The 24,035-nt window shown below is 37.6% G+C and overlaps 1 protein-coding gene across 2 annotated transcripts in view; it reads right to left on the reverse strand.

Moving 5' to 3' along the window:
- Positions 1-22,124, reverse strand: part of LOC109084551 (probable JmjC domain-containing histone demethylation protein 2C) — a 57,771-nt gene extending 35,647 nt beyond the window's left edge. The window contains exons 1-2 of one of the 2 annotated variants that reach the window (XM_042774369.1): positions 21,598-22,124; positions 11,802-11,969 (exon numbers count right to left, since the gene is read on the reverse strand). In XM_042774369.1, coding sequence (XP_042630303.1) covers positions 11,802-11,969; positions 21,598-21,729 — 300 coding nt within the window. In that variant the 5' untranslated portion in view covers positions 21,730-22,124. The remainder of the gene's footprint in view (positions 1-11,801; positions 11,970-21,597) is intronic. The other variant, XM_042774370.1, reaches the window with a different exon arrangement.
- Positions 22,125-24,035: the final 1,911 nt, after the last annotated feature.

Genomic DNA, 24,035 nt, shown 5'->3' on the forward strand with positions numbered 1-24,035 from the left:
ATATTTTGAGCTATAAAGTTGTAATAACAGAAACAGAGTAACAGTTTTAGAGAATTAGGATACTATTTTATTTTTCTAACTCTGTGGCAGAAACTAGCATCCATAAGTGCTATAAAAAGCCATTTTTCTCATGAAAACCGTTGACTGGTTCCCACAGTGTAGGTGATTTCATGTTTTACGGCCCTTTTCCACAGTGTAGGCAGAACATGAACATCACACATCACATTCAACACAAGATCAAAACCTGGATCGCAATCGCACATGTGATCAAACTCTGGAAGCCTCTTTTAAAGTGATCACACACACACACACACACACACACACACACAACTACTTTCCCCTCTCCCTCTGTCCTTTCATTTCTCTCTTGCGCAAACACAATCTAGGTCACACACCTGCTGAAGCATGGCCATACACCCTCACTCTTGGCAGAGCACACAGTGTTGCCATGGTTTTAGTGTGTGTGTGTGTGTGTGTGTGTAACATTAAGACTTCATTAAGCCCTCTAAAGCTGCTTGAGTCTGTCTCTACACATGCTTTGAGGACAGAGAGTGTTTTGGAGTGTGTGAGGGAATGCATGAGGGTCTATATTCGCATTTGAGACTGTTTATATTTTGTGTGAAGAAGGATGTGTGAATGTAATTAGAAACGTCTGCTCAGCACAAAGCCACATTTAGAAATACTTAATAAAATAGGTCAGAGTGCGCGCACACATACACACAACCACCCACCCACGCACACAAAAATACACAAATACACAGAGGGACAATCAAACACAAGCAGGAGTCACTGCTGATTAAATAAACAGAGATAAAACAGAAAGAGATAGACAGTAGATGTCATATCAGTCCACATCCAATGACAGAGTGACGGAGAGAGAGAGAGAGAGAGAGAGAGAGAGAGAGAGAGAGAGAGAGAGAGAGAGAGAGAGAGAGAGAGAGAGAGAGAGAGAATGAGAGAGTGAGAGAGAGAGAGAGAGAGAGAGAGAGAGAGAGAGAGAGAGAGAGAGAGAGACTATGGGGTAATAACAGCGGTGTTTATCACTGACCCTTGGGCTATGACATACTGACACGCGTCTCGCCACAGTAGCTGCTCTTTAACCCATGCAGGATCAATTTCAGCCTGTCCTTTCTGTAAATAACATGCATAGTTTCATTCTACTGTACTGAATTAATGCTCAACTGGAAGAAAAATCACTTTTATATACCAATTATTTCTCCATGAAACAACATAATTAAAAAGGAGAACAAATGTAGACTTTTGAGAAGTCCAGCCAGATTTGACCCCGGAAACTCTCGTCCCTTCAAGAGTTTAAGAAGGACAATGTCTCATACTGTGGTCACAAGCTAGACATTTCAACTTTCAGTATTTATCATCAAATCCGCCCAAGACCATATTATCTGTGCTAGCCACTATAATTTTAGAGAGCTACACACTTACTTTATATTTCATCAAAAGAATTTTGAAAACGATCTGAGACAAAGTTTGATATTTAAATGAATCAGTGAGCTATAAAACAGCAACCTGTGAGCAATATTGTCCTCTGGGGTAGAACTAGTTCTCAAGGGCTCTTAAATGTTTCACAGAGAGGCAGAAAGAGTTGACCTGCTCTCTTTGGGTAAACTTGACCTTTCGTGTCTGTTTTTTCCCCTCTTGGTGGGACTGCAGTCACAGAGCTTGTTTTGGATGAAGAACTGCCTCTGCTTTGAATTTCTGAAGAAGAGATTCAGCAAATACTTTCTTTTTAGTGCTTGAGTGCATTCAAACTGCTCTGATTTAGTGTTAAAATCCCTCCAAACTCAAGCTGTCTTTCATGAGAACATTTTTTAGAATGGGAAAATATGATTGATTTTTTATGCCTTTATTATTCCAATAAGTAGTTTCTGCTGAACAGAAGCTTATTTCCCTCTTATTTACACACACACACACACACACACGTTTTAACTCAAATTACACACACACACACACACACACACACACACACACACACACACACATTCATATATACACACACAAATATATATAGCTTTTGGGTATTATTTGATTGAAATACACCAGCTCTGTTAAACAGCTATCACAGATCAGTTTTTGTCAGTCTTGTTGTGTTCATGTGATTCACTGAGCTTCTGTTAGATTGTTGAACTCACTTTAATGCACAATTAAAGCTGATATTGCAGCACTGAGATAAGAATGACTGTGATCTGATATTTCACACGACATGAACTCCCTTTGAGTTCAGCCGTTAAATAAACGACTGCATCTCTCTGACTGTAATTAATGGCACAGTGGGAAAAGTATGTATAGGTATGGGAATTAGTTTCATTGATGCTTATTGTCACAGCATACAAGCTTAAATCTTTACCTAAAGAAAATAAAGCCACCAAAAATATTCAGGGAAACAAAAATCTGACATCTTGGGAATGTAGTGTGATATGAGTGCTGATCATCACACTTTGCTTCATGAGAAATGCTCACACACAGAAAAACCGAAAGTGAACAAAGCTTGTAGATCTCCCAAAGTGCACAAAGACAGACGGTGAGGTTCTCTTTTCTTTCTCCTTGCTCTCTTGCTCTGTTTATGTGTGTGTGCGTGCGTGTAAGAACCCTCTTTGTTTTGGCTCTCCAAGTGGCTGACATGCAGCCAACAGCCAGACAGAGCCTCAGTGTGTGAATGTGTGCGTGTGTGTGAGACGGAGAGAAAGAGAGAGCTACAGAGAAACAGGGTTAGAGAGAATGTGTGTGTGTGTACGTGTGAATGTATGTATGCGTGAGTTTGTGTGGCGGGTAAATTTATGTCCAGCTGAGTGAGTAATAGTGAATGCACTTCCACAAAAATGACTCTCTCTCTCTCTCTCTCTCTCTGTGCACAAACACACCAGATCGGTGGTAAATATGTACACATAAAAAACAAATCTGCCAGCCATAAATAGAAAATACAAACAAACATCATTCATGACCTTTGCTCTGCTGCACACACAAGCAAAACTAACACACACACCAGACTTGTGGTAATATACACACCAAAACAAATTTGCCAGTCATAAACAGAACTTAGCGTAAAAACTCTTCTGCTACCCACACACACACATATACTGGCTCTCTGCAGTGGATCATCTAGGTCATAATTGTCTCTCTAGACACCAGTTAAACACACATACACACACAAACAGGGAAACACGCACTGCCTATTACCTCCACAAGCACTAAATTACTAGCTTAACTGATGTTGCTAATGGCAACTTGGACAGACATCCACAACTACAGTCTTGCTCCGTGTGTGTGTTCTTGTCAGGGACAAAACAGGAAAGAGGGACAGAGAAAGACACTTTCAATTTAATGATCAAAAGAGTTAGCAATTCAGAGGCATCAACCCCCCCCCCATACATACACACTTGTATAGACATACACACACCCACATAGTAAAGGACTCACTTCCTGACTAAGTCACACCATTGATTAGTCATTGAGCAGCTAGAATTGCATGTGTATGTGTGCGTGTTGAATATGAATAACTGTGCTACAGTAACAGATGAAAATCATTAGAAGTTTGTTTTGCTAATGGACAGACTGATACAACTGGCTGTGTCTCCAAATGAGTGAGCGACATGGACGGCATTTTTGGGCATTATAAATGCATTTGAACATCCAAATGAACTTAGGATGGCCAGAATTTCTGAATTAAACAATCAAAATGAACTTTCAAATGTATGCAGAATGAATAAAGTGCCTCATTATACATATGAATGTTCAAAGCCAATGTCTGAACAACTTGATGCCCAAATTTGCTGTATCAAATATACAAACATTTAAATCCAATGTATGAATGTAACTATGATTCTCAAAAATGTTCATTCGATCATAAGGATGTTGAAATCAAATGTTCAGATGCATCTACAGTGCCCAAAAATGCTGACCAAAGCTTTCACATATTCACATTAAAGATTCAAATGCACTCTGATGCCCCAAACTGCTGAATCAAACATATAGTATGAACTTTCAAACAAACATATAACATCCAAAAATGCTTAATCTGCCAAATAAACATTCAAATACAACATATGAATGAAACCTTTATTTAGTCACAACATTTAAAATGTATATATAGTCTGAAAAATGCTGAAAAATGAAAAATGCTGAATAGAGTTCAAACATTTTAAATAAAGAGTCTATAATGCATCTATAATGCTCAAAAATGATGAACAAAACATTTAAATATTTAAATCAATCCAATTTCCCAAAATGTTGAACCAAACATAAGAAATTGCAAATCCAACATTCAAATGAACATGAGGCCCAAAAACACTGATTTGATCACATGAACTTCCAAATCCAACATTTAAATCAAACTATGATTCCCAAAAATGCTGAATCAAACATAACAAAGTACAAATCCAACGTTCAAACAAACACATGTTGCCTAAAAATGCTGATTCTAATATATAAATATATACAAATCTAATGTTCAAAAGAAACTGTGATGCCCAAAAACAAAGTCTGGGTAGGAAGTTCACTGACAGAGACAAGATGTGACCAGACATTTGTAAAAACACACACACACAAACAGATGCAGGACAGAACAGGACGTCCATAAAGGACAAATATGGAAACATCAGATTTTATCCACCGATTTATTTAAATTTAATCCAATTCATTCCTGGAAAAAAAGTGAATTCAGTTTGGTTTGTGAGGAATTTGAGATTAATGTGTTGTCTGTGGCTTTCCTGAATCCGCTGTGATTCATTAAAATGACATTTAGGAAAAATGAGCATGTGTGCACCACTGTGTGTGTGTGTGTCTGTTTCCCCTGCACATGCACACGCACACACACCCTGAGTCTAAGCAATTGCAACGCAAACAAACATCACTGTGTGTGTGTGTGTGTGGTCCTGTCTCTTCCTAAATGATGACATCATTGGCGCTGACTGGAGCTCATCACACACCCAGGCTTATAATCTCTTAACTAAGATCTATTTAACTGCCTGCCATTACTGACAGCAGAATCATCAGACAGAGAGAGAGAGCATGTGTGTGTGCCTAACACACATGAGTGCACAGACACGTATGTAAACACTGCGGTGGGTGAAGGTGTGTGTGCGCAAGATTGAGAATTAGTGAGTGAGAGAGGAGAAAGAGAGAGAGGTAGGTCTGGTGGTAGATGTCGACATGTGGTTAGACCGTTACAGGCACGGTGCCAAGAACAGGCGAGGGGGCGCGGGTCTCTCACACACACACACGTGCGCTAAATATAGAGCCCTGCCGAGTCTTCAATCTCACACATACACATTGTGAGATGAGTTCAAACGCATAGACAAACAAGCATGAGATGAAAGGGATACCAATATGTAAGGCACTATGAATCCTGCAGTCTGGAAATCGCAGACAGAATTGTGAAATCAAGTCATTAAGGTGGAATTTATTGTATAAAAGCAGAGTCATGTTAGCGAAATGTAGGCAAAAACGGGTCCATTTTTTAATACTGTCAATAGTGTAGCAATGTATGAAGCACATATCAGACAGAGTTCACTTTCTGTTGGTCAGCATGGTGAATTTGTGTGGTCAACCTGAACATGAGCAAAATTTGCATGGTGAACTACAATGGGAACACGGATTCCTATTGAAATGACTGGAATTTGGCCATTAAAAAAAAAGAAATACAGTGGTAAATGTGACTGCACCTTAATGTGTAACGTCACAAAAACGGACACATTTTGGATTAATAAATCAAAAATAGGACCGTGCATTTAATCAAATTCAAACTGTGGCACAGACTAGTGTCTGTGATTATTAAACTGCAAAAAGAAATATGATGTCTGAATTTTACAGTGAAAGAGCAGCGCAGTTTTGTTTACCGGGGTAAATCTCTGTTGTGCATCACTTTATTTGACAAACATAATTGAATGCATTTTTATCTGATTACAAGTTTTATGAATTGATAACCATGGTTTCTGATGATAATTTTGTATTAAATCTTAAAACACAGACTATATAAAAATTTAATTATTGTTACAATTTTAATAAATTATCAAATTGTAAAATTTTATGTATTCAATTGATTAGACCTGTATAGTTAAACCAATAAATCTTAACCCAGAAAAATTCAAATGAAAAACACAGAAATGTGTTTGCTTTTTTGTGTGTTATGAGTTGTGTGCATGTAATAAAGTCGGAAACATTCATATAGAGGGAAACCAAGACTGATGAGAGAGAAAGACCCCAAACCCCCAGAGGAAATAAAATTCCCAGGACACACAGAGCCGTGCACACAGGCGTGCAGTTGACCTGTTATTCTGTGTGGTCATGGAGTAATGTAAGCTCTGCAGCTGGTACATAAATATGACTTTGAGAGCAGAGTCCAAGGTAACTCGAAACAACTCTACAGCTGCGTACAAGCACACACACACACACACACACACTCACACACACACCTAACTCACTATTTGACACTACATTCAGCAGCTGCGTACAAGCACACTCTATTTGAACTACATTCAGACTTATGAAGTGTAGCGAGAGATGGCTCTCTCTGTTCTGTGTTCTGCTGGTCTCTGGGAAAGTAGAGAAGGAAAAATTAAAAGACAAATGAAATAAAGTGTGTCTGCCTCTCTCTCTGAAATGATGGCACTTCTGTGAAATGTCCCTTCGGAAATAAAGCACAACTGATGTCACGCCCTCATGTGAAATGAGCACACGTTCACGTACATCACACAGTAAATCGTGAATTAGTAAATCAGACGCTGAATGACTGTGAAATCACAGCTATGTGTGCAGACACACAGCAGACTAGATTAGTGATCTACAATAATATTATAGAAAACAGGATTAGAAAAGAAGCATTTTATAGACATCAACTTCAAGGCTCCATTTATTTGTTCATACATACAGAAAAAAAAAGGTAATACTGTGAAATATTTGTAATTAATTCCTGTGATGCAAAGCTGAATTTTCAGCATCATTACAGCATTGTGTCTTCAGTGTCACATAATCCTTCAGGAATCATTCTAATATTCTGATTTGCTGCTCAAGAAACATTTATTATCATTATCAATGTTGAAATCAGTTGTGCCGCTTAATTTTTTAAATCTAAATATTGCACTTTAAAACTTTTTTATTTTTATTTTTTTTTTTTTTTTTTTTTATGTTTTTGTGCAGTGTTTTCTATATATTTTTATTTTTGTGGAGGATGTTTTCCTCTAAAAAAGGTGCAACTGGAACAATCACAATGTATATTGCATTGTGAGGTAGTTTATGATACTCTAACAGTAAAAAAAAGAAAGAAATTCCAGCCTGAAGAACAATGCAATGTTTGTTTAGTAAAGGTTAGGCTTTATCATAACAGGAGTCATTTTCATATAAACATTTTAAAGATACAATAGTATCAGCTGTTCAACAGTAAAACAAAAATGTTCAAGTAAAACTAAATTACAACATTGTGGCAGAAGAAATCTTAACATTTTAAATGGACCTTGAGTATAAAATAACACAAATGGGTAAAATGTGGCTTCTTTTAAGCCTCTTAAATCAATGTAAAATTCCACTGACATGATTTTTGGGTTAAAAAAAAAAAAAAATCAAATTTAGCCTCTTTATCTCTTATTTTTTAGTATAATCTCATTTGTTATTATTAATAATGATGGTGTTTTTTTTTTTTTAGTGTTGTTAATAAGCCTGTAAAGGTCAAAAAGTTTCTGAGCACTTACAAATATGTACAAATTCCCTCACATACACATACATGCACGATAGTACAAACACATAATCTGTTCTTCCTCTTGACGCATTCACATTTCACATTCTCTCTCTCACACACACACACACACACACACGTAAGTGCTGTGTTAATGATCTGTCTGACAGAAACACACACACTGACTGGCTTTCTTCCCGTGAGTGAATGTCTCTCTCTCCACGTCTCCTCTAATCTCTCTTCCTCTCTCTGTCAAGTACACTGACATACATGCCATGTTAATTTTTGACAAAGAAGGTCAAATAGTGATAGGAAAAAAGAGGGCCAGGGAGATACTAGAAAGAGAGAAATAAAGGCAGAAAAAGATGGTGTGTGTAGGTCACTGTGATAGAGAATGGCTGCTGACTCAGTGATATTCTACAGCAAAGAAAGTCACAAGCTGATCTGTGTGTGTGTGTGTGTGAGAGAGAGAGAGAGAGACAGAGAGCGAGAGAGAGAGAGAGAGAGAGAGAGAGAGAGAGAGAGAGAGAGAGAGAGAGAGAGAGAGAGAGAGAGAGAGAGAGAGAGAGAGAGAGAGAGAGAGAGAGAGAGAGAGAGAGAGAGAGAGAGAGGGGAAACCAGAGTGTGTCTGTGGCTGTTTCAACCCACAGGGAAATTTATTGCTCAGAGGTTCTTTCTCAGTTATATTTCATTTAAGTTTCTCCTAAAAGAACAGAGAACTAATGAGATTACTGTTGACATACAGTGAGAGTATAGAGTTGTAAAATTAGGCTTTAGGGTTTGGTGTGATGGTGTATATCGTGTAATGGTTGATTTATTGATTTATGAATTATTCTATGCCATGGTATATCCACAACACAATAAAAAAAAAAAAAAAAAAAGATACCAACTGGAACATTAATGTATAGCAGGGGTGCCCAACCCTGCTCCTGGCGATCGACTGTCCTGCAAAGTTCAGCTCCAACCCTAATCAAACACACCTGAAGCAACTAATTAAGGTCTTCAGGCTCACTTAAAAATTAAAGGCAGGTGTGTTTGATTAGGGTTGAAGCTAAACAATGCAGGACAGTCGATCGCCAGGAGCAGGGTTGGGCACCCCTGATGTATAGTGGTGTAAACATTTGCCATGACAACGATTCAGTTTGATTGACCTTATGATTGTGCAAAATCAGAATCAAGCATTCAACAGTCCTGTAAGCAGTGATATACACTACTTTTCAAATGTTTGGGGTCAGTAAAACTTTTTTTTAATACTTATTACATTATTAATTACTAAATTATTACTTCTAAGGTTGGTTGACACCAAGAATGATAATAAAAATGATAATTATATTAGCATACACACTAATGTACTCTAACAAAGCCAGGTGGAAACTGATTGGCTGACAGTGTTTCTACCATTCATCAGCTGGAAGAAATCATTCCGAAAGTGATTCTAACGATCTTGTTCCTCTGTGTCATTATTGTTATAGCTGTGGTGTGGACTTCCCTATTTTCATAGAATCAGACTGATTATTAAAGCTGTATAATAATAGTTATCATTGCAGTTCTCATCCTTGGTGGGAACCGGCTTTTATTTAGCAAGACTGCATTAAATTGAACAAAAGTGATAGTAAAGACATTTCTAACGTTACAAGATTTCCATGTCAAATGTGGTCCTTTTGAACTCTATCAAAGAATCCTGAAATCAAATGCATCATGATAAACTAGTACAACCATTTTCAACATCGATAATCACAAGAAAACCCATAGCATCTTTTGTTTGTGTGTGTGTGTGTGTGTGGGAGACGGAGATGTGTGTGTGTGTGTGTGTGTGTGGGAGACGGAGATGTGTGTGTGTGTGTCACTGAGAATGAAATAAAAGAGGAAGAAAAAGCAAGAGGAGTAAAAAAAAGAAAAAAAGTGCATGAAAAGGGAAAGAAAGAGGTGAATGTGTGTCTGTGTGTTGGCAGAGTCAGATAAATGAGAAGAGAGGAATCAGTAGAGGCTGTGTGAAATCACTCTCTCTCTCAGATGCTGCTACAGAAATACTTTTATTCTGACCACCCTGACACACAATAACACTCTGCCCAGCACACACACACACACACACACACACACACACGCACTGTTTTATCAAACACAGCTATAAACACAGTGCTCTAAATGGAGAAAAAGTCCACACACACACACACACACACACACACACACACACACACACACACACACACACACACACACACACGTTCACTCTTATCTCTGCAGCCCGTTGGTCAAACAGAGCTCTGTTGCCACGGTTACCCCATTTACCCATGTAAATGTCTGTAACCCATGGTTACTCCAGGTTACAGCACGGTATCCCACAATAACACATGGTTAGCCACGGTGACATGCTGTCATAAATGAGGTTACATAATGCAGGATTGTAGAGTACGAGCCCGATGGGGCATAAATTACTGCTTTAAAGTCTTTGATCTGCCGTTTCTTTTTTTATCTTTATGACACAGAAGGCAACTAATGACAGTAACTAATGTCTAACAGCAGTTAGAACATATTAAACAGTGGTGGAAACAGTCCAGATATGAAAAGAAAATCCTGTCAGTTTCATTCTGTGCTGAGTGACTTCATCATTTAGATGTTCACAAACACACGTGTTGCTTCAGACACAGGTCGCCTCATAACTATCAGCATAAAGTGTGGTTTATATTGCATAAAATAAAAGCAGAAGTCAGACAGACACTGCAATCGCTACAAACCACAGTTCGCTTTTGAGCAGAAAAATTAAGGTCTGGTAAATAAGTTTTATCAAGCCAATAAAATGGCAACATAATGCCAATTAAACAAGAAAATAACCAGCTGTTTTAATGATTCATTCAGAAATCAGACTCACAAAATCTTTTGAATAATTCTGATGAATTCTTTGAAAGAACTCTAAATGATGAAATCCATCAGAGCGGTTACTGAATCACTGTCTGACTCACTTATCAATCTGCAACATTAACATTACATTCACATTTATTTTGTAAATATTTTATTTTTTATTATGTGAAATACACATATACACACACAAACACAGGGGTGGTGATACGCAGGTGCGCATGCGCAAAAAAAAAAAAAAAAAAAAAAAAAGTATTTTAGATAACTAACTGTAATACTGTATAAGATTTCCATTTCAACTGAACGCATAAATCTGGGCTATGTGCTGCCGGTTTCACAGCAAAACATAAAACTGTGACATTCACTGATGCGTTTCAGTGCTAACAAATCCGGCAGTAGGGCTGCATGATAAATCACATTCGATATTTAATGCGCATCTTGTCAGTAAAGCCGGTTCTGTAATCAGCAGTAAATCTACATCACCTGCGCACTTTCACATGGAGCAGCATTAACTACACAGAGCCGTTGTTCACTGACAAGCTGCGCAAAACATGCACAAAATATGATCGCATTTTTGCGCCGCTTGTCACAGCGATTTATCGTGCAGCCCTATCCAGCAGTGCATATACTTACTTGCCAGCAACCCGCCAAAATAAAAGTTTGCTGATTTTACGGTTTTAAAAATGTTGAAAATTCATATAAAAAAGAAAGAAATAAAGTAAAGAAGAAAAAAATTTACGGTTTTAAAAATGTTGAAAATTCATATGTACTGTACTTTTTGAGCACCAAACCAAATTTCTCTAGGTTGCACTCATGAGAACCAGTCCGAAAAACTTTTTGCACCCCTGTTATTTTTTATAGTTGTACCCACCCACCCACTATGGTAGTGTGCGCCACCAAACCAACACACTAGGTGCACTACATATACATAAAAAACTTGTATGCACCCCTGTACAACATACCCTATATATATATATATATATACACACACACACACACACACACACACACATATACATATATATATATACATACACTGTATACTTACATACATATATATTTAAACATACTTATAAATATTAAAATTATTTAAATAAAAATAACTTTTTCTTTAAGTAGACTGATAAAAACCATTGCACCCCAACTCTGACTGCATGAAGCCAGTCAGTCGCTTTCAAGTGCTTTCCATTTTTGTGTGTAACATGCATCAGATGGTCCATGAACAGTATGAGCAGGAGTACTTTCGAGGTTTTTGTGGACTCACCAGGGCAGGTTGCAGCTGCCTCTTCTCCTGGCTGCTGCTGTTGCCATTTGTGCTGGTTCTTTTGGAGGCCCAGACGAGTTCCTGCTCCAACAAAACCACCTCACATTCCTCTCGGAGTCTCCTCCACTGCCTCTCTGTGCTCTGCTCGCCGTCCCAGTGCACACACACCTAACACATGGAGAGAGAGAGAGAAAGGGTTAGTAGGTTGCAGATGTATGTACACAGATACTCAGGTGCACGTGCACATGCATACACAGAGCATATGTGTTCACAATTAACTTGATTGATGCAGCTAATTAACAGACGATTCAAAGGCGATAAATCTAATAAATTAGAAACAAATGTCAACACACCAACAGCATACTTAACCACTTACACAAAAACGTCTGCTTACAAGGTCACAAACAACATGTAATGGAAATCAAATAGATTACACGCAAACATGTGTTGCGTATGTCTACATGATGAAAAGACATTATTAGACCACACACAAACACCAGAACACATAGTCCTGTCCACATCAAGATACATATTTTCATTTTAGAGTTTGAACTCAATGTCAGTGTGTCATCACAGCGTCACAAGTGCTGCGTGCGTCTGACTGATGACTGAGCCAGACGAAGTTAAAACTCACTCACCGCCTGCAATGAGCCATCCAGCTCTACTGCAGCATGACAATATGGCTCAATCTGTGACAGATCTGAATCACAAATTCACCCAAAAGAAACTGACTATGAATACAGCACTGAGATCTAGCTCCACTCGCAGTGATTCAGAATTTTGGATATCATGCCGAGTGCGATTTAGAAAAACAGTTTGATCCTTTAAATGTTTCATCCATAATTTTTGGGCATCGTAAGTGCATTTAAAAGTTTGATTCAAATGTTTGAATGTTCACATTTAGAAATTTGATTTGAATGATCGATTCAGAAGTTTCACATATCATAGGACTGTTTGATTAAAAAATTTTAATGCTTGATACTGTATTTTTTGACTAGTATAGGCGTGTTTTAACATTTAAAAAACGTTTAAATGTTTGATTCATTTGTGACCTGGTTGCTAAACTGCTAAAGAAACTCCAAAGTCACATTTTCTATTTCCAAGTAACAATACGTAACAATTTAAGATATTTTGGATGAAAACCTGGAGGCTTGTGACTGTCCCATAGACTGTCAAATAAATAACAGTGTCAAGGTCCATAAAAGGTATGGAAGTCGTCGTCAGAATACTCCATCTGCCATCAGATGTGCAAGCTGGGTTATATGTAGGGACGGGAACACTTTTTGTAAGCGAAGAAAACAAAAATAACACTTTTTTCAACAAATTTTTTCAACAATTCCTTTGTCAACGGTCTCCTCTGTGTCTATTTTGGGGTATTCTAGGTACATGGGGGAAGTGATTTCAAAATTGAGTTCCCTTGCTTGAATGTCATCGGGACTGTGAATAGTTAATAACATTTGTAGAGCATGTTTGTATTTGTATAGTTCAAATTCGAATGTTATTTTTGAATTTTTTGTTCTTTCGAGTGTTTAATTCTAGAATTTTTTGTATTTTGAAGGAGTAATAATGTGTTCATCTTGTTTTTGAATGTTAAATTCCACAATGAAAAGCAGATCATCTTGTACTTTACAGGCATAATCAAGCATTCACCACATTGTGAAACAGTCATAATGTGATCATCTTCTAGAATAGCAAACTTCACACATTATAAAGCGTACCGACATTTGTCTGTGTGTGTGCGTACCAGACAGATGATGTCTCACACTCTACAGAAGAACAAAAACACCTAAAATATAATGCATTGCCGGGACACATTGTCATTGGTCAAGATCCTCTGAGCATGAGAGAGAGAGAACAGAGGAGATAGAAAAAGGACCATTTTTGAGTTGCTATGCTACCAACATCTCTCTCTCTCTCTCTCTCTCTCTGATTATCTCTCCATCTCCCTCAGCTCCTCCTTTTCTTCCTCCTGTCTTTCATCCTCACCTTTCCCCTTCATCTTCTCACTGTCTCTTTCACACAAAGACACACTCTCTCTCCCGGTGTAAGGATGCGTGTCGGACACCGAGGTGATTTACGTACACTCCTGCCATTATCTGAGAGATGTGTGTGTGTGCCTGACCGAGAGTGTGTGTAAGAAGGGGGAATGTGAAAGGAAAACAGCAATTATCCGTTTAGAGGAGATCATTAGTCATAGGAACCAGTCCTACTGCCTTTTGAAACCACACACACATTCACACAGAGCTTCATCTGTCCTGCGAATGTGAAGTGAGTCTACCATCACTTCAGGTTATCATTTTTCAGAGCGGCTGTTTTTTCTACCTCATGTGTGTAATTACAATGATGTATGCATGCCTTCTTCGGGTGTGTGTGTGTGTGTCAGGTATTTACAAGTGTGAGTGAGATAACAAGAAGCTTTTCCTGCTATTCTCTCTCTCACACACACAGACACACACACACACACAGACACACACACACACACGTGTCGGATGTGTGTGTGCGCCGAACTGTTCGGCCATGAAGCGTTGACAAGCTGTAACAGGTCAGAGAAGTGTTTCACACATACAGTCACATGGCCGCAGCACACACACACACACACACACACACACACACACACACACACACACACATATACACATATACAAACTCACAGGCGCACCTGCAAATCAACTCAAGCATTGCATACTCACACTCTTGCAGTATCTCTTATTGACAGACTGCAGGAGAGAAACATTTACACACTCTCTCTCTCTCTCTCTCAGTAAACACTTGCCTGAGGCTTGTGGGAGGGAAACATTCACCAGCATCAGATTTCAGCCTGGACCACATCCAACGCTCCGGCAGAAATGTGCTTATAGCATCAGCATTTATACACACACACACACCCTGACACTGCCTTCCTGTCTGACAAACCGCACACTCTTCTTTTACCGGTGGTTTTTCATGAGACGCACGTGTAAATATATTCTGCTAACTGTAATAATCTGTTCCAATCATTTCTGCAACACAAGTGAGGAGTGAATGAGAAGGGTCTGGTTGTGTTCCTGATGAAACCGACACTGTGTGTGTGAAAGGCGAGAGAGAGAGAGAAAGAGAGTCTGGGGAATAAAAGCATGCTGCCAACATAGTAGCATAAGACTATCATGTGACTTTGTGTGAGCGTGTCTGTGTCTGTTGTACATACTGTCTTTAGCACACACACACACAGACACACACACACAAACTCTGTGATCAGCGGAGGCGCCTCACTGATCAATAATTTACTGAGCGGAGAGAGAGGGAGGAAAGGTGGGCGGGTGAGAGAGAGAGAAACAGACAGAACAAGAGAGAATAAAAAAAAGAGATGAAGACTGAAAATGTGAGTGTACATGTTTATAAAGTCGACACACATCAGTGCTACATGAAAACACAATGTGTGACAAGCATTTCTTAGCTTATTACTGCAACATTCCCCTGTTTGTCATTAAAATGAACTCATTTAAAAGTAATTTTCTGTGTAATTTACAATAATTAAACGATTAATCAAACAGATAAATACAATTTGTTATTGTTTTATATGATTATATATGATTTTTTACGATATAATTATATGAATGGAAAAGCAATTAACATGAAATTTAATTAATATAATGTGCAACATGAACACTGTGATGCAAAGCAAACTATTTACACAAGCTGATGGATCTTATAATACAGCGCTATAGCTAAATAAAATGTTAACTGAGCAGTCGAAAGCTGCGTATTTATTGCATGGACAAAGCAGAAATGTAAGAGTCTAAGCATACGCACAGTTCCATTGAATGATAAATGTGTTTTAATGTTGTTGAACCGAATGTACGAAGGAAACTGTTAAAATAACCACAGCATTAACAACAACCTTGAAATAAGAGCAAACAGACATTGGGTTCGTTTTCTTTCAGAATCATCATTCGCCGATGGAGTGGAAACATTAAATAATATAGCATTTTATTTTATGAAAATGAGATAAAGAAGTTTTCGCACTGAAAGAGAAGTGATCTCGCGCTCATAGATGTGCCAGGCTATATCTGCAGCTAAACTGTATAAAAAGCAGAATGAACTGATGAAACGTTAAGACAATATACACAATAAATAAAGATAATTTATAAATGATGCAGTGCTAATTTACATATTTATTACAGTACAGAAACTATAATGTATATTTTCTACCTTATTCTGTGCAGAAAATTGAAATAATTGGTTGTAGTATATAAAACAACCAATTAAATTCTTTTAATCTTGCCTCTGTATAAAGCATATTATAGTTCATAAGTGCAGCTCTGCTTTGTTTACAGCAGAAACCAAGGAAACGCTTTAAGCGCCACCTGCTGGCAGAGAGTGAATCTGCATCTAGTTCAGCTCGTCCGTTGTTTCATGCAGATATTTTTATGTACAAAACATTGTTTTTGCTTCAAATTTTGAAATTATACAATCTAATTTAGATTAAAAACTGCTCTTGTTGCACATATACAGCATCTTTTTTTGGATCATGATTAAAATGCAGTGGTTGCCTCTAATTTTAAATGGAAAGAGCGCAGAAAAAGCCTTATTTTGGGGCTTGTTTTAAAATTTAAATGTAGTTTTGTTATTTACATTAGATTTACATTTTGTCATTTAGCAGACGCTTTTATCCAAAACGACTTACAAATGAGGACAATAGAAGCAATCAAAACCAACAAAAGAGCAATAATATGCAAGTGCTATATTAGTATATTATAATAGTGTTATATTTCAATTTCACAAAGAAATGTTCAGCATTATGTTCAAGCAATAATAAAAGAACACATTTAGTTTATAATTTGTCTTTAAATCTCATTTTGTAAAAAAAAAAAAAAAAATGTGAATTGAATAGTCAAATCAAAATCGTGAATCGAATCATACTTTGACTGAATCGTTACATCCCTAATTACAAATGATTGATTACTGTCCAGCAGTGTATTTGATTTCTTACAGCAAATTCAAAGTACTAGATAAGAAAAGAAAAGAACTGCTTGTAATAATAATAATAATAATAATAATAATAATAATAATAATAATAATACATACATACATACATACTGCACATAAATTTATTGTATATGACATTTCTGTGTTTTCTTATACATAATACTTTTAAATCGATTTTTTTAAATCTTGGTTTATATAAATGTATGCATATGATATGTCATGCCATAGGCATCATTAAACTAGTATCTAACAATGGACAAAAGTGTTTTTTTGTTTGTTTGTTTTTTACCTATGGTTCTGTGACCATAAAGGCTGCTGTGTAATTTGCCCCCAGACTAAGCATTTAAAGAATTTAGGGGAAGCATTTAAATAATCCTGTGAATGCATTTAAAGAATGAAGAATTGAATTGTTATAAATTTGCAAAAATCGTTCTTGAATCAAATCGAAAACCTATGAATCGTGAATCGAATCGAATGGCTGTCTACCCAAAGATTCACAGCCCTAAGCAGCAGGCATTCTTTCACAAGGAGAGTGAGAGTTGGACACCTTGGCCAGCTCTCCAGTCCCGTGACTGTGATTCTGTCATGCATGATATTCCGCAGTTTAAACAAACTCTCTTCTGTCTGCCAAACACACACACTCTCTCACCTTCACACTCTCTCCTCCACACATATAAAGGCACGGAAACAATCACACAGTGTGAGAGTCAGAGACGTGCATGATTACACAAACATCCGAACAACCACACACCCTGCCACGGAACTCCCCGGGGCTGTTAAATCATAAGACAGAGATCTGCAGGACTAACAGGAGATTCTCTTTCACAGACACATCAATGCAAGTAACGCATGATCAGAAGGACAAATGACAGAGTGGGAGTTAAAACAGCTCTGTATTGTGTTGAGGGAGGGCTTAAATCTACAATCACCCAGCCTGAGCTGGACTTCTTACGTATTTCAGGAGATAAGCTATAGCGCACACACACACACACACACACAAAATCTGTCTGGTCTGCAGAATCACTCATTGCTTCCCTGGCAAAGCTTCAAACCATCTGCCAAAGGTCATGGGTCAAATGAAAAGAAAGCTGTATATAAAGCACACCAACACATGCATTTTCCAGACAGACTGAGAGGGTCACATAAACATATAAACAAGAATTCACAACTTATGTCAACAAGCAAGAGAGAGACATCATTTAAATTTTTTTTGCTTCTCTCCACATGAGCTAATGAAATTCAACTCATGTCTCTGACACTGCAGAACCATATATCTGTGTCTGTGTGTGCGCATGTGTGTGTGTGTGTGTGTGTGTGTGTGTGTGTGTGTGTGTGTGTGTAGACCGACAAACACACGTGCAGAGAGCTGGAATCCGGCCCTCAGTGCGAGCACATGCACAGACGGGGAGGGGAAGAGGAGTGCATAAATAGAGCAGAGTACAAACACACACAACCACAGAAAAAGACAAGACAGAGATGAGGCCAAGCGGAGACATCTGGCTTAAGTTAATGCAGTTCAGAACAGAATTAGAGTGATATCAGAGTCGATAAAACACACACACAGCTGAAATTAATAAATGTCTGCATCAGATGAATGATTTCACAGGATGACGATCACTGCAACATGCACACTTGTGCAATCCAAACAGAAACACTGTTTGCACAAATAAACCCTCCATCAAAACTGCGTGCGTAACTTTCTCAGTGGGTTAGACTGCAACATAGACTGTTAACTGTTTTTTTTTTTTTTTTTTTTTACAAGAGTTCAAGAGGTTGAGTGATATTGTGAATATGGTCATGGCTAAAGATATAATGTACAGCATATCACATTATGAGAAAGTATATTTTCTTTTCAAAGTCAAAATTATAATTTAACATGAATGATCCATGCTAAATATATTTGCTTATACCAACACAATCTCATAAAATCTCATTTTTTTTGGTGACCCTGGACCACAAAACCAGTCTTAAGTTGCTGGGGTATATTTGTAGCAATAGCCAAAAATACATTGTATGGGTCAAAATTATCGATTTTACTTTTTTTGCCAAAAATCATTAGGATATTAAGAAAAGATCATGTTCCATGAAGATATTTTGTAAATTTCCTACCGTAAATATATCAAAACTTAATTTTTGATTAGTAATATACATTAAGAATTCATTTGGACAACTTCAAAGGTGATTTTCTCAGTATTTAGATTTTTTTTGCACCCTCAGATTCCAGATTTTCAAATAGTTGTATCTCGGCCAAATATTGTCCGATCCTAATAAACCATACATCAATGGAAAGATTATTTATTCTGATTTTTTGTATTTTGGAATAGTTTTGTACGATCCTAATAAACCATACCTGTAGTTTTAAATCGTGCATATCTCAAGTTGTCAAGTCAGGACACATTGCAGATATTTGGAAATTCAAGCAAACCAGTGTTTGTGGAAAAACAGAAAACAGCACAGTAAAACAACAGGTTGTGAAGGAGATGAGAAGCATTATCTGTGTGTGTGTGTGTGTGTGTGTGTGTGTAACACGGCAGGAGTTTGTAACCCAGGGAAAGCTGTCAGTCACACAGCTAAGCCGCTGTTGCCACGGGGACACTGTCTAGCCAATGGTGTAAAAGACATGAGTCCCCGAAGACAAATACACACTAACACACAAGCACTTAAAATCTCATGAAACACAAACACAAATACACCAGGAGAGAGAACCAACAGCTGTTCTGGTACACAAACCGAGCTATATATTCCCCAGCTTTAAAAATAAACTTACAAACACCAGAGAGATTTTTCACAGCTAAACTTAGGACACAATCCAAATAAATACACTACAATACTATAGAATAAGATTACAGTTTTCTCTAAAATAACTGACCTCACAGAGGGCGAACAAACTCTCATACAGTGAGAAAATCCTGCCGGTGCGAATTTATAACCATAAAGAGCTTGTTAGACAACATCTTACAGATATACAAGCAATCCTGCACCTGTACTGGGAACATGAATGACAGATATGCACACACATGAATGCAAGCCTCTGCCAAACAATCAAACCACATATGATCTGAGCAACAACGCCAGTAATCACACACGCTTCACTCTCATTCACACACGTACACAGCTGGAAGCATATGACAGCACGACTAAACTATTAATGTGCACAAACACAGACATCAGAGAGCAGGAATAAAACACAGGGCACCTCCCACATAACAGAGCAATGGTACATAGAAACAACATAATTATCTTCTATTTTTGGACCCGAGTGGAATACATACTGTACATTTGATTTACACTTTAAATGTCAATGAAACAAGCTGCTGTAACTTGTTCAATCGGTTACGCGGTACGATCCTCAGAGGGGTATCTGCTCTTTCACTGAGCACTAGTGTAGGAGGATTGTGTGCCTTTGACCCTCATAATTAACTTCACAGTAGTAAAAATGCAAGTATGTCTACTGCAGCGCACAGGGTGCCAGCAAAGACTCAAACCAAATGAACTGTAATGGCTGTACTGAAGTCAACATGCATTTAGCACATTTAGTAAAGTGTGTGGTTCCCACAGCTTTTCACTAATGAATATCCATGGTTTTTCCATTCATTGGTGATGCCTTTATGGATATGTAAAGCATTTTGTAGAGTTCTCAATAAGCAATTTGTAGCCAAAAATGTTAGAGCTAAAAATCTTTTAAAAATATATATTAACTCCTGACTTTTCAAGCCATTTATATTTGGATTCACACATATGGATGCGCATGCAAAAATACATTACAGGTGTAATTACATGCAGATCATTTTTTATATATATAAATACAATGTACATGTATGTACACAATAAGTGCATTATATTAAATTATTAATCCAAAAGTTAGTATGGTTCAAGAGACTTCATGGGCCCACTATTTTATATTGTCCTTATCACACGTTACATGTACTTACTATAGCAAAAACAGTAAATTATGCATAATTACATGCATCGAATCCTAAACCTAACCTGAACCCTAAATAAGTAGATAATGTTAATTAATATTACTCAGTCCTTAAATGTATAATTACACTGCAACCACAACACCTTAAAATAAAGTGTCACCAAGTTTTATAATACTTTTCCAGGAAATAACTATTTTAAAATCATATTTCTTGGTTTTGGAAACCTGAATGTGAATACACACCAGAATAGCAAACAAATGCAAGTGACACTTCATGATGTATTAATCAAGACAACTTTTTTCAGATTGTGTCAAGGAAGCTTCACCCTGATAATCAGGAATCGATTATGGAAGCTCAGCTCTGGAGACAGTTCAGATTCTGTCTCCATTATTTAGTTGAAGTCAGTTTAGTGTTGTATTATTGATCGTTAACGTGCAATGACATAGACATATTCTCAAATGATTTGTTTCGCAGGAGTGCAAAGTGTATCCGTTCTTCCTCAAAATCTGTTTGAAGTGAATATCAGTATGTAAAGATCAAATGAATGTGTAAATACGAGATCTCGTGCTGAAGCTGCGGTGCTGTGTGAGTGATGAGGCGCTACAGCGGCAGTGCAGTGAACTGACTCACAACAGCTGATTAGTCTGAGAGCAGTCCCGCTGAGATATAACCACAAACAAACAAACAGTGTGTGTGTCTATCATAGTAACACGCCCAGCCTTCGACTCGTAGTAAAAGCCGCCTGAATGTCTGTTGACTAAACAACTGACACAAACAAACGTACCAGCTTCCAAAACAATCAACTTTCGCTGTCATGTCAGTAACTTTTTTCCCCTGATAAACAAGGAAGAAGTTGTACGGAATGGAGAAGACTGGGTCCTAAATGAGGGTCGTGAGGTCAGTGTTACCGTTAGCGCGGGCGAGTCAGCGGTGGCGCGGATGAGTCCGGCTCTCCAGCTCCAGCGCGAGATCCCCGCGAGCTCCAGCCGCTCTCCGCCGCTCACGCACAGGCAGCGCTTCCCCACCAGCTCCAGCGCCATAGTCCCGCAAAAAAGTGCGAGAAATGTCCACGGAGAACAAGCAAACTCCCTCCTACTGTGGGCTACGATGTTGACACATTATTAAAATGTTGTGATTAAAAGAAGGTTCTTGTGAGTTTGAGTACAGGGGGTTAAAACTCCCCGGATTCGTCCTCTGGCGAGCGCTGACGCCTCTATGCGCCGAGAAACTGATTTACACTGAGAGTAGTAACAGTCATTATGACTCTCTCGCTCTCGCTCTCTCACTCACTCACTCACACGTGGTATTCATCCGCCCCAGTTAAAGCACACAGGACTATCAGACCGCAGCGGGCAGATTTGTCTGTCCGTCCGCCAGAGCTCACTCCTCTTTTAGACTACAGAAAACTAGTCCCTCGTCTGGGTTTTTTTCTGAACTTGAACTTCTCAAACACGTTTTTCTGTGTTTTTTTATGATATTGAAATTCTCAAACACGTTTTAAAATTAAATTTTTATAAATGATTGAGAAACTGCAGCTTTAACACAAAATACAGCCTAACATCAGGGTGTTTAATAAGGGTTGAATCTGAAGGGCTCTGGCCCTCCAGGAATTGAGTTTGACACCCCCCCCCCTGTTTTAACTACCTGGTTATTTTAACCTCCTTACAGCTGCCAAACATGTTACACATCATGAATATATAACGTTAAACATAATGTGAAGTATAAACATGTATTATATGTTTTTTTGTTTATTCACTTACCACAATTTACCAAACTGATTTGCTTGAAGAATGCAATACAACTTCACCTGAATTATTTTAGATACCTGATAATTTTGATATTTAGATACTTTATTTATCTATTTACTCATACTGCTTTCTTACTCATCTCTTTCTTCATCTTTTGTTCAATGGCTATTTACATATCGCAACATAACTGGTGGTTGTTCATCTTTAATCACTGAGAAAAATATCACATTCCAGCAATATATGTTTATTTATTTATTTATTTATTTTCTAACTTGCTTATTTTAAACCAACCACAACTTTTTTCCCTTGGAGAATGCACACATTCTCAATATAGGTACCTGAATAAACGGTGGTAAACTGTAGTTTAATCTCATTCACCTGGTAGATTTAAGAGCGTTATATTCTAAAGTAGGGCTAATGCTTTCTTCTGTTATTTCTAATTTGATCTGTCATCAGCTGGGTAGGAATCGTAGGATCATCTGTATTATGTTGCTGAAAGTATCCAAAAGTGTTGTTAGTGGTTAATTTTATATCAGATGACTAAGTGTATACTTCGAGTAGTTGATGTCAGTGGGCATGACAGGCTTTCATGTGAATGGTAAAAATAAACTGACTTATTTCTAATGTCTACATTCCGTGAACATCTCAAATCTTATGCCATATAACTTTCTCAGTGTTTTTTTTTTATGTTTAGGAATGTAAACAGATCATTCACAGAGAGTAAATAACATTATGAATTTATAATGCTATTTGACTGCCCTCATGTGTCGTGTACTGCAAATACAGCAGACCACATGGAACTGTCTTCTACAAAAATGACGAGACCTTTTCTGAATAATTAAATACATTCATATTCTAAAAATAAAATTAATGTTAAAAAAAAAAGTAAGTGCCCTGTCCTCAGTTTAGACCAGATAAGAGCAGTAACTTGCCTCAAATATTTTAAACCGCTGTGGTTATTCTGCCATCTGATGGTCATATGTTGTCTTGAGTGCATTGGCTTGTCTGAGTGTGGTTTATATTGTGATTGTATGTATTATTTTCACTGCACTACATAAAACATTAAACAAACTGGGATCTGGCATCTGATTAAAATTCACTCAAACCCCTAAACATTTTTTGCAGGTCTACAAAAAGCGTTATTATCTAAAACTAAAACAATAATAATCGTTACTTTAAATAAAATTAACGTTAATTGAAATAAAATTGAAATTCAGACATGTTGATAACATTCTGATCAGAAATGCGTTTACACTTGTATTTTCGATGTGTATGTGAACAACATCCGGATTCAGGTCACATGTTCATGCAAGTGTAAATCGCTGACAGACAAGACAGAGCAGGTTGCTTTTGATAATAGGAAACAAATTCTCAGCATTCAAATTCTGTTAGTTTTAATAAAAAATTTCAAATGATAAATACCGTTTTGAAGCTGTTTATTGGGGTGACGGTTCATGTGCGCTCCGCTTTGCCTCAGTTCAAGAGAAGCAAGAGCCATTATTTATGATTAGCATGAAATAAACATGAATGGACATCTGAGGGCGTGTTGAAAGATACACCACTGTACAACTTCCTGAATGATTAGTGTATGTCTCATG

The sequence above is a fragment of the Cyprinus carpio genome, chromosome A17 (assembly GCF_018340385.1).
Source record: "Cyprinus carpio isolate SPL01 chromosome A17, ASM1834038v1, whole genome shotgun sequence".
In the NCBI taxonomy this organism is placed as follows: Eukaryota; Metazoa; Chordata; class Actinopteri; order Cypriniformes; family Cyprinidae; genus Cyprinus; species Cyprinus carpio.